Genomic DNA, 12,815 nt, shown 5'->3' on the forward strand with positions numbered 1-12,815 from the left:
TGTGATTGCATTTATCATTTAAGAGCTGCACAGCTCTTTTGAAATCCTAAAGTTTTTAGCATTTATAATTCATACCGGTTATAAGTTAGTGTTTGAACTAGGCCTCTGCGTATCCTAGTCCGTTTGTCCTTCCCGCTGTCCCTACCCCAGTCTTCAATCCTTGTTGTACACTAACATGCTGTTCTAATTTCCTATTCTAAGGCTGTCAAGCATTTCTGGAAAATGTCAGTAACTAAACTATTAATAGTTATTCCTTCTTCACATTCTCACCATTGACGAGTTTTGTTATTCATCTCTTACTAGCTGATTATTACGTATATCCCCCATGTTGCATACATTTTCTAAGCTTTTACAGTTTGAAGTTCCCAACTGTTTCTTTGCCATTCTCACTCTATAAATGACCGTACCATATCTCCCTGACTCATCCTCTCCCTAATGTCTTCTTCCCGGAACATTATTTCCACTGAGTCCTTTGAAATTTCTACTTGAGGGGAAGAGACTGCCCTCATTTTTATCTTCTTCAAAGAATGTTATCTTCTCTTCCTTCTGAAAATGGAGCCATAATTAAAACCTGAATATTACACCCCCCTCTCCCACACCACCCCCATCTCCCTATTCCTCTCTAGTGCAGAGGTTGGCAAGCTTTTTTTCTCTAAAGGGCCAGATAGTAAATATTTTGGCTTTGTGGGACATATGATCACTGTTGCAACTACTCAACAAAACTATTGCAGCACACAAATATCCATAGACTGTACTGAAGTAATGAAAACACCCTTCTTCTTGAAATACTTTCCTCCTTTCAGTTCTGTAACATCAGCCTCTCCTGGTTTTCTTTCACCTTGGCTCTCTGCTTCCTATACAGGCTTTCTTTTCTTTCTTTTCCCCTTAAACACAAGTGTTTTCTTTCGTTTGCAGTCTCTGCTCTTCTCACTCTGTACGTTCTTCTTTGATAGCATCATTTCATATCCATCATCACCTTTGGTAACTCAGATATGTATCTCTAAAAGCTCAGTCCTCTGTGCTGCGCTCTTAAGACCTGCATATCCAGCTGCTTTATGCATAGATCCAGTTATGTCTCATGGGTGCCTCTGATGTTTTCAGATACTTCTTCTTTCTACTCAGATTTAATTCTCTCTATTCCACAACTGCAGGAATGGCACCATCATCTACGCAGCCAGAAACTTAGAAGTTGTTCCAGACTCTTCTTTCTCACCCTTCCCCCACATCTGTGGCGTTATTGAGCCCGGAAACATTCAACTTTCCTAGTAGCTAATGGAGGCTTCTCTTTTTCCTTGCCACTACTCTAGTTCAACCTTCATCACTTTTTACTTAGATTATTGCTATGGCCTCCAAACTGATTACCCTGCCCCCTGCATGTCCCCTTCTCTCCAATCTCACTTCTTTATAAGATGAAATGATCTTCTAAAAATGAAATCAGACCATAGTGCTCCTGTTTAAAAATCTTTCACAACATCTTACAGCTTTTAGGATGAAGTTTAGATTCTGTGGCTTAGGGGATCAAATGCCTTATAATCTGGTCTCTGATATTTTTTACCAGCTTCATATCCTGTTCTTCCCACATACACATCCTTTGCTTTAGTCATACCACATGTTTTATGCTTTCTTGCATATATCCATGCTTTTTCCACCACTAGTCCTCCTAATGTGTTTAACTATCTTTTTAGAACTAGTTATGTTCATCTTCTGAAGTTAAACTCAAGCACCACCTACTATTGAAAGGTTTCCTTGTTGTCCTGATATAATGCTCCTCTGCTCTGAGAGTACCTAGTATATGCCTTTATATCCCAAATCTTATATCTCCAGGACTTACTTCATTAATGAATTCCGATTCTCATTTTCTGGCTAGGCATCTCTACTTACATATCAAACTAAATATGTAAGCTGCCTCTTTTTTCATTCTTTTTAAAATGGTACTTTGTCCTCTAAATTACTTGGTTTGAAACACTTCGGTGGCGTTTTGATTTATTCCACTTGTTTGTGTCCCACATCCCAAAATTGGTAATATCTCTGAATTCATATTAACATTATATTATATATGAACCTCTTTACCATACCCATTATAGTTTATCTCATGAGTCATTTTTGTGTATCTTATCCTTCTTTTCGTATATCTGATTTGTTGTGACAACCCTTTCCCACCCGCCATATACACACTCAATATTTACTATAGTTCTTCCTAACAAGAGTTCAGTATAAGTCCACTGAATCAGTGAGTGATCTTTTAAACATTATTTTCAGTACCAAAAGCAGGTTAAATATTATATAGTAAGCTGCAAATCAAACCCATATATTTGGTGACTGATAGTCTGAAATAACTTGACGTTATAAACTTAAGTCCTGGACTTTTAAATCTATCTTTAACTTTATTCCTATCACCCATGTCCTCCATCCTGCTCTTAAAACATTTGATATGAACACTGGACAGTTTTAGTAATTGATTGTAGCTACTTCACTTGAGTCCTGTTTTATCCTTTTCAGGATTCTACCTTAAATGTTGTTAATGTGATAAAGAAATCTGGAAATGGTTATTTCATGTATCGTCTGTTACTAAAATCAGTGAAAGAAAAGTTTTTTTATAAGTCAGGTTTTATGATCTTGTTCATAAAGGTACAAAGCAACAACAATAAGTTACTTATAGCGCATAGAAATATATACTTGATTAATAAAACTATAAGATGTTCCTACAAAATCAAATTTAGTGTATAGTTTCCATATGAGAAAAACTTACACTAACTAGAGCCATTGTGCATAGCTGTGGAATTTGTACCACTGCTTCTGATGGGTTAGGAAATACCTGAAAGGTGAAACTTAATTAGCAACAGTAATAAATAGCAACAATAGAAAATAAAAACCTAAAAGAAAGCATGACTAAAATTTTACTACAAAAGTTCTGTAATCTGTGACATTCCCCATCCAAACAGATTTTGTATTAACTTTATAGTTATTAATAAATATGAGTAGGTCTTTTGCATTTAAATTATTTCTTAAGGAATAGTTAAAACTTTTGTTTACAAGTTTGTAATTTATTATTTGCCTTATAATGTGTGGCAAGACTCTCACCTCCCCTCTGGTTGTACCAGCCTAACTTAACAGAGAACTTTGAAGGCATATGAGGATATTTGTTTTATTGAAACACTGACTAGGCTACTTAATCTAAATAAACTTCAGTTTCTAAAAAAAAAAATTTAAAAAAAGCCCTGGCCAGTGTGGCTCAGTTGATTGGAGCATCATCTTGCAAACTAAAAAGTCATAGGTTTGATTCCCTACCTGAACACATGCCTGGGTTACAGGTTTGGTCCCCAGTTGGGGCGTGTATAAGATGCAGCTGATCAGTGTTTCTCTCCCTATCTCCCTCCCTTCCCCCTCTCTCTAAAATCAATAAGCGTGTCCTCGGGTGGGAATAAAAAATATTAAACAAATAAATAAATAAGCAAGCAAGCTTCAGTTTCTTCATTGGTAGAATGTGAATTATAGTATCTTCCTCAAAAGACTTTTAAAGATTATTTGAGATAATGCATGTAAACAGTTATCATTCTGAATATCATGAAACTCAAATGTTAGATGGTAAAAATAGCTCTAAATGAAGATGTCCTTGACTAAAATAATATTAGTGTTTTAGATTACAGATATTTGCTTTCATATTAACATCATGAGTCCATTTTAGGAAACATTTTAACAGAACTGTTAAAAATCAGCACATCTAAATGTTAGTATTACTAGCCATAAATGTTATTCAAATGACTTATTAAAATTATTTTTATGTTTTAAAAATTCTACTTATACCCAAATATAAGTTTATTAGTATATACCTGAATTGGATTAATGTTATTATTGGACAATGACATGAAAGAATACTATTTTCTAATGATGATTAATATATTCAAGAATACTAAAATATAGGAATTAATACTAGCTGACACACATGGCACTTCCTGTATTCCAAGTACCACTTAAGCATATTCTACATATTAGCTGATTTAACCTTAGAAAGTAGGACTATTATTGCCCCATTTTGCATATGAGGACACTGAAGCATAGAGAGGTTGGGTAACTTGCTGCAGGTCACAGAGCTAGTAAGCAGTCATGTGTGGTTCAAGCCATGTTATGTTAAGCCATTAATGTATATTTTCATGAACTTTAGGAGGTATTTCTAATTGCAGTTTTAAATATCCACAAATATTCACTAATTGATTTTAAAATTATAATATCACAGGGGTTGGAGCAATTCTGTCTTGAGCTATGTCTTCCCCCCAACCCTTTTTTGTCATCTAGAACAGCAGTCTCCAACCTTTTTGGCACCAGGGACCAGTTTCTTGGAAGAGAGTTTTTCCACAGACTGAGGGCAGAGAGGGTATGGGGAATGGTTTTGGGATGATTCAAGCACATTACATTTATTGTGCACTTTATTTCTATTATTATTATTGTATTGTAATATATAATGAAGTAATTACACATTGTACCACATGCTAGGGTTAGCATGTGGGCTTACCAAAACTGTGATGGAGACAAGTACGCAGTGCGTGAAAAGTGCAGACAGAAGTGGTAAATTAATTAATGGGAAGCCCACATGCAGACTAAAATAAGTGTTGGATTCAGACTTGAAGCCTGCCACTGGATGCAGGTATACAATTATAGTACATCAACTCACTTGCTACTATAGAGCTGGCCACCAGATGCAGCTTAATTGTCCCTTGCTACTCACTGGTAAGGTTTTGATATGAGTCACCAAGCAATTGACTTATTATGGTCTCTGTGCCATCAAACCTCTCTGCTAACAATAATCTGTATTTGCAGCCACTCCCCAGTGCTAGCATCACTGTCTCAGCTCCACCTCAGATCATCAGGCATTAGATTCTCATAAGGAGCACGCAACCTAGATCACTCGGCATGCACAGTTCACAGTAGGGTTCATGCTCCTATGAGAATCTCATACCACCACTGATCTGACAGGAAATAGAGCTCAGGCAGCAATGCGAGTAACGGAGAGTGGCTGTAAACACAGGTGAAGCTTCCCTCACTGGTGGCTGCTCCCCTTCTGTTGTGCAGCCCAGTTCCTAATAGGCCACAGACCAATATCCCATGGTCTAGAAAACCACTTTATTCACAATGTAGAAATATATGGATTCACATCAGAAACATAAGTAAAACAGGAAAACAGAGCAATGTTTACTTAACCATTTTTATGTAACTGATATGCTATATCAGGTGTTTTAAAACAATCAACAGCCCCAGTGATGATTTCTCTTTTATGTTTTCATTTTGTGAAAGATACAAAGTCCTGGATGCCCTAGTCCAATTATTGCTTCTGTATCTTCTGGGTGGCTAACTTCCTCCTCTTTAGGGGAAGGCTAAAATAACCTGCCTGGCTCTGACCAAGTGTGTTCAGTTGGTTGGAGCATCATCCACTGTACAGAAAGGTTGGGGGTTCGATTCCGGGTCAGGGCACATATCTAAGTTGCAGGTTCATTCCCCTTGGGGTGCATACAAGAAGGCAACCAATCAATGTTTCTCTCTCCCTGCCTTTCTCTCTAAAATCAATAAATATTTCCTCAGGCAAGAATTAAAACAGTGGTAGTAAAATAAAATAACCTGTCTGAAGCAAAATCCAATCCACTACCTTCTTTTCTTATTTAAGCAAAGCCTCCTCTGTGTGTTCCTTTTGAAAAGCCTTTTTCTCTGCAACATATCATTAGTAGCTTTCCTCAGTTGAAAACTATTCATTATTTTAAAATTAAGGAAACTTTTAAAAGTCTAAAATAATTTGTATGATTTCTAAAATGAGAAACATTTTTTATAAATACAATTTTATTGAGCATGAGTTGCCTTTTTCGTTTTGCAGACAGCAGATCTGATAGAGTTAAAGAAATACTAATTTGAAGAGGAAATTGTCTTTTCTTGATTAAGATATTACAATTACATTTATTAAATTTTTATAGCAACTTTGATCAAAAACCTATAACTTTCTAAAAATTGCTGTTAGACCATATAGTTCACACCATATAGTTAAGGCATAATAATATCTCAGCATTGCATATCAAGGGAAAGAAAGATGATGAAGGAACTAGAGCAATGTGGAAGGTAAAAAGTGTAGATTAGGTGACATCAGTGGTAAAGTAGTCAAGATTACATAGAAGGATCATGGGCACTTTCACATTCCATAATGAGGATACAAATATAGCCAAATAAGAATCTTTTCTTGTTGGAACTTCCAAAACATAATATCCTATTTTAAGATCTTCCAAAAAACATCTGCTTAGATTCTTTTTACCAATGATTGAATTCCTGCTGTGCTACTGTGGCACTAGATATTCTTTTCTTCCAGTAGATTGCGGAGGTGTTTAATAATAGGTATCACTTGGTTTGTAAATAACATTTGTATTTTGTTTCTGAAAATGGGGGGAAATCAACATCAGCTAACTTTACTTTAGGAAGTAAATTCTTTCTAATATATTTAAAATAAATGAGTAAAAATAAGAATAGTTTAATATTGCTTACAATATGTCCATTTTTAAAGTACAGGGTTTTCTCAACTTCAGCACTATTGACATTCTGGGCTGGATAATTCTTTGTTGTCAGGGACTGTCCTGTGCATTGTAGGATATTTGGCAGCATCCCTGGCCTCTACCCACAAAATACCAGTATCACACTCATCTTTACAACCCACGAACCATGGTTGTGACATCAAGAATGTCTCAAAACTTGCTAAATATCCCTTAATGTACAAAACCACCAGTGCTTTAGTTAATTTTGAAAAGTTGGCAGAATTAACCAATGGGAACTGCTTTAAAACATGAAAATTTCAGACAAAAGTGAGTCACCAGAAGTATCAGGTGAAGTATCAATGAAGATGAAAGTTACCATTTACAATGTTCATATAAAATCATGTTATAATACAGTCCAGAAAAATACTGAAGATTTACTTTAATCTTTTTCTTGGTAATCCGGAGAAGTAAAATATTTAGAAACTTTTCTAGTTTCATTCTCTTGATGGGGAAATCTTGTTACTTTCCCAAGTTAGAGGTAACTTTTCAGCCAAGAATTAGGCACATAGGGGGCTGAGTGAAGTGCTAACCTGAAGGCCAGTTAACTAGGTCATCCTTAAGCAGGTGGAATCAATGTAGGTTCAGAGAAGATGAACCTAGAATATAAAGCTCCCAAAATAAAGTCATCAGACATTTTTATTAGTTGGACTTCCACTCAGATGAATTACTTCCATAATTCCCATTGCAGCTCTGGGCCTACTATAGTTCACTTTGCGTTTGTGCCCCTTCAAGCCAATACTACTAGACAGGGAGTTGAAACCAAAAGATTCCAAAAGAATCACAGGCTATTTAAGTTGGTCCTTGGATCACACAAAAGTCAAACCCCCTATGCTTCTGCAGTATTAGTATTAACACAGCATTAGTATTAATTTATTGTTGGGAAACTTGTTAAAATTGATTACTAAATTTAAAATGCATTTTTAAAGTACAGTGCTGTCTTAGAAATCACATTTCAAAATATGACAGTATAGTATATTTATATCAGTATTAGGATCTTTGATTTTATTTTATCATCATGGAATCTGAGAGTTAAAGGATATCTTTGAAATCCTCTTATCTAATCTTCATTGATTTTTCTTCCATTACACTGAGCTGCCTGAACCTGAGGAGACACAGACACTTCCCTCAAGGATCTCAGTCTAAAGCGTTGATCAAGCTCAACCTGAGTGTCATTTCTCTATAGAAATGTATCAGATTCTCTGTAAAACCTAGTATTTTGAAATACATATTTAATGTAATTTTTAAAAAGTAATGCCTGTTTTTTATAATATAACTATATAGATAAAACAGTGCCAAGAAATTGGGGGTGCGGTGGGGTACTATTCGAGGAGTGTAAAATCCAAGGACAGGTACATTGATTGGGTTTTTTTTTAATGGAAGTTATTACAGTGTTTGCATACTGGTAGGAATGATCTGTACGAAAGAGATAATTGACAAAGCAAGAGAGGGATGAGACAAAGGCCCTCACATAAACTGGAGAGGTTGGGACATAGCATACAAGTATAAGGACTGGCCTGAGATAGGGTTATTAACAGTTATCAGAAGGAGGACGAGTGAAGGCAAAACATGAAAGTACCGGTATGGTAAGTGGGTTTATATAAGGTGCGAGTATGTGGAAATTCTCTTCTGACTATTCTATATTCTCAGTGAAATAGGAAGCAAGTTTGTAAGGGAAGAGTAAAGAGGGTGTAGAAGATGCTCGCATTTAAGGAAAACTAGTCATTTAGGAAAATACGAAAATGAATGTTGAAGAAGGTTGCCACAGGCTGTGCAATGCACAGCTTCAAGTAGTGTTATTTATGCACATTGTGACATGAGTTGTACTCTGGGAGTTGTGTGATACGGGAGCGTTTTATGGAGTACACAAATATATATACCTTCTAGATAAAAGAAGCCAATTGTGTTGTTAATATGGCCGGTTTCATGTAACTTGGGTTAAAATTTCAGCAACAGCACCATACTTAGATTCAAAAAAATGCAGTATTGAAAACAACTCAGAAGTGAAGATGATGTACAGTAGGACAGTGTTCACAGTTTTGGCTTTTTTAACCCTTAAAAGAATATTTAAAAATGTGTACCCCCTTGTGTAATTTTAGGGTGATGCCTAAAAATATTTTGTATAATTTTAAATATTTGCAAAGGACATGGTATCTAGCATATCAGGTAGTATATATTTACTAGAATTATCATCATAAAAATATAAAGATTTAACTCATTCAATAAGAATTTAATTCCATTTATGGAAAATGTGTCCCATAAATTCCAATTGGTAAAGCCAGTTCTTACTGTCAGCCAGCCAAATCAAACTTTATTTTTTGTCAGAAAAAGTTAGATTTCATCCATGTTTTGCTTGGTTCCCCAGAGACTTTTATACCCTAGGGCTATACATCATCACAAGACTTGAAATAGATTGGGGGAATACCTTTCTCTTATAAAGTGGGAGAAAGACAATTCATATATAGAAAACAACCCATATGGAAGTTGGACTACAGAAATCAATTTTCTTAAAGCTATACAAGGTCTGTCCAGAAAACATCCAGCCATTGTTAATGTAATGAGAATGTTTTGTGCGACACCCATATAACCTGGCAGCTAAGGAGAAAGGACTGGAGTGTGCATGCGTGAACAATGACAACCTCACTGTACTAGTCATTTGGAGCGGTTGACTGAGCATGTGTACTGTTGCTGTCATATTCAAAATGACTGAGGGAATAGAGCAATGAATCTGCATCAAATTTTGTGTTAGGCTTGAACTGAACATTTCTCCCATGGAAACTATTCGGTTAATTCAGAAGGCCGCAGTTATGGACACCTGGTGATTGGCAACTTCATCATAACAATGCGCCTGTTCATACATCACGTCTTCTGCAGAGTTTTTTGGTGAAACATCAAATCACCCAGGTGACTCAGTGCCCCCAACAGCCCAGATTTGGCACCCTGCAACTTCTGGCTTTCCCCAAAACTAAATCACCTTTGAAAGGGAAGAGATTTCAGACCATCTGAGATTTGGTAAATACAACAGGGCAACTGATGGTGATTCGGAGAACTGTGTGAGGTCCCAAGGTGCCTACTTTGAGGGAGACTGAGGCATCATTGTCCAATGTACAGTGTTTCTTGTATCTTGCATCGTCTTCAAGAAATGTCTCTATTTTTCATATTTATGGCTGGATACCTTCTGGGCAGACCTCGTACATGCCCATCTTCACTGTGGAGAGTCTTAAATTACCCATGGGTAATGGGTAATGAAAACCTCCGCTCTAAAGATACATAGATTATTCCCAAAGTCGGACTGATGCTGGTGAAGACATTGCTGTCAAATGAAGCCAAAGTAGAATGAATTTGTCTCATAAAATATGAGAATAAAGGGAGGAAATCAATTTTTCTTAATATCTTTTTAAAATATTAAATATGATTGTGTAATTGAATTCCTGTTGTAGACATTTGATTATATCCCTAGAATTTTATATATTCAGGCTTCCTCAAAGTGGTATCTTCTCATTGGGAAAAAGGGAAGATAACCTTATATTTGGCATAAAGTATATATAGTCTCACCTGGCTGCATGTGAGTATACAGTCTTCTCATTATTAGGATCTTTAAGTTTCAGAGGAGAAAGGGAGCTTCTACAAAGGCTTCCTGCTTTCTGGATCCACAGTAGTTCCCATAGTTGGTCTGTCTGTAAGACTTTGAATTTCAGTGGGCAAAAAGTTTCAAAATTTTACTCTGGAACATTCCAGAAATACAATTCTGTGCACTATACACCCCAACTGTAATCGTATTGCCATTTTTTATTTGTGTCTTATTTAATAATCACATAGAATTTTTAGTTTTTATTTACTAGTCTGAGACAAATAGTAAAACTAGATAGAATATTACCAATACTAAAGTGGTCAAAACATGGTTTCAGTACTTAAGTTAATTAACAAAGTATCCCAAGATCACAAGCCTTTAAAATCACCTAGTTTAATAAAAGGGACCTGACAAAAGTGTGTGGATGCATTATGAAACTCATTATTACTAAAAAAAAAATCAAACTTGTATCTTCGCAACATCACCTAAATAAGGAAAAAAAATGGGAATAAAGTTAGGCAAGAGTCAAATGAAAGTTTAGAAAAGTCAGGTTTAAATGAGTTCATACAGGGTGTTTTATTTGTTTTTGAAGGAATATAATTTTGTGTCTTAGGGAAATATTCCTTAATTATTGAGGCATATCCTTTGGAAAGTAAGAATGTCATGAAATATCTAATTTCTCCCCTACCCTCATACCACCACAGCACAATCCTTGCTTTCACTCAGTACAAACACACATTTCTCATATCAACACATAAACTACATACAATGAAGGGAGGTTGTAAATAATACAAAGAAATTTGGAGAAAGGGTTCATTAGGTATTTAAAAAGAAGCTATAAATAGTGCTACTGAGGAAATGTTTTTTGGTCACTTAATATATTACTCATTCTAAATGCTTAATTAATGTATTATAATTCAGTATTTTCTTTTCATAGGGCTTCATTATTTCAAAAATGTTGTGCTAGTGGGATCTCTACAGGATCGCTATGTTCCTTATCACTCTGCCCGCATTGAAATGTGTAAAACAGCTTTAAAGGACAAACAGTCAGGTAACAAAGTAAATTAAAAGTATTTCAAAGAGTTGTACCTACATATGAGTGTTTTCCCAAATTTTTCTTGTAGTCCCTTTCTTTCTCTCATCCTTCTCTTTTACTTCTTTTTTTCACCCACTGATATTAACAGCTATCCTTCCTTTCTTTACTCTTGCCACATCAGATGTTTTTGCCAATGAAACAGTTGTCGTTCTAATGAAATAGTTCTTTCATCTAATTACAAATGCTTCTCCATTTTGCTACCTCAAAAATTATTTGTACTTTTGATTTTCTCCAGAGTATTAGGATTGGTGATTGTGGTAAACTCATGCTATATGTTCGTCTGTACCTCACTTTTAATCAGACAGCAGCAAGGAGTTGAGCCACTTTACTGATAGTGACTGGTGAAGAATTTACTTACTTATTCTTTTGCTATTTTTGAATAACAAACAAAATTTAAATCCGAATCTGGCTATTCGGAGCCAGAAGGAAACTTGGGTCCTATTTGCTCATTTTGTAACTGAGGCCCAGAGATGCTAAGTGACTTATCCAAAGCCAGGTGGTTAATTATAGGCTTAGGAAAAAGGCCTGGGTGTCCTACCTCCCAATATTGTCTCAGTTCCCCTTTTGGAATAAGGCCAATTTTAAGCGAGTTCTTAACCCTTTGCTTTTCCCACATTGTGACAGTGAGCATCTCCTTTAGGCAGGGACTCTCTGTGTTAGAATTACCGAGCATGGTGCTAGCACATAGGAAGTACTCTATTTAAGAAATATTTTTTGAGCATTTTGTGACATCAGAATAATTTTTGTCAAAGTTGTTGTTGCTGTTGTTACTGTTTTTATCTCTGTTCTAGCAAGCATCCACTTATGGGAAAAAGCTAGAATCCACATAGGGAAAAATTCAGGAGAGGTTAACCTTCAGATTGGTCACTAAAATTAGGTAAACGTCCTTTGGCATTCTATGCCACTGGAGGATGGGAAAAATCTAATATACAGAGGCTTAAGTTTCTTCCTACATAAGAATATTTTTTAAATAGCATGGAACCAGTAGCATCCAGCTTGGCTCACAGTGAAAACTAAGAGAAGTTTTTTATGAATCTGTGTGATATTAATCTTCTCTTAAATACCTCTCTCTTCTTTATCTAACTGTACTCTGTGTACTATCACCTCATCATCATTCCTCAGGGCTACATCTGCTTCTCTAAAATGTAATACCTTCCTAAAATTTACAGGTTCCAAGACTATGTGTTAGCACTCATATATGAGGGGGGACCAAAATAAAAAAAAGGGAATTATCTCCTAGAGGGCAGGTCTCTGGTAGTACATACAGACTTCCACTGCTAAGTGAGTGTCTATGAACCCATCTGTATCAGTGTACCAGCTGGCGATGTTGTGCGAGGCTGCATTCAGCTTCAAGACTCAGAGCGTTTCCCATTTCATGACGGGCAATTCGTGAGCGCATCTGCCCCCACCACACTGAGTGTTCAGCAGTTTTTTACCGAAAAGCAGCATGACCCCCGTGCCTCACCTCCCTATTCACCAAATTTCACCCTGAGCGACTTTTTTTGTTTCCCCAAATGAAAAGAAGTCCTCAAAGGGGAACGTTTTGCCAATGTGGAAGAGGTAAAACAAAAAAACAGCAGAAGCACTA

General features: G+C 36.1%; 1 protein-coding gene across 7 annotated transcripts in view; it reads left to right on the forward strand.

The window, feature by feature from the left end:
- Positions 1–12,815, forward strand: part of FAM135A (family with sequence similarity 135 member A) — a 100,484-nt gene that overhangs the window by 84,749 nt on the left and 2,920 nt on the right. For all 7 annotated transcript variants that reach the window (XM_054569556.1, XM_054569555.1, XM_054569560.1 and 4 more), the window contains one exon: positions 11,069–11,182. In XM_054569556.1, coding sequence (XP_054425531.1) covers positions 11,069–11,182 — 114 coding nt within the window. The remainder of the gene's footprint in view (positions 1–11,068; positions 11,183–12,815) is intronic.

The sequence above is a fragment of the Pteronotus mesoamericanus genome, unplaced genomic scaffold (assembly GCF_021234165.1).
Source record: "Pteronotus mesoamericanus isolate MK-2021 breed Mesoamerican mustached bat unplaced genomic scaffold, CSHL_Meso_final contig_20, whole genome shotgun sequence".
Taxonomy (NCBI): Eukaryota; Metazoa; Chordata; class Mammalia; order Chiroptera; family Mormoopidae; genus Pteronotus; species Pteronotus mesoamericanus.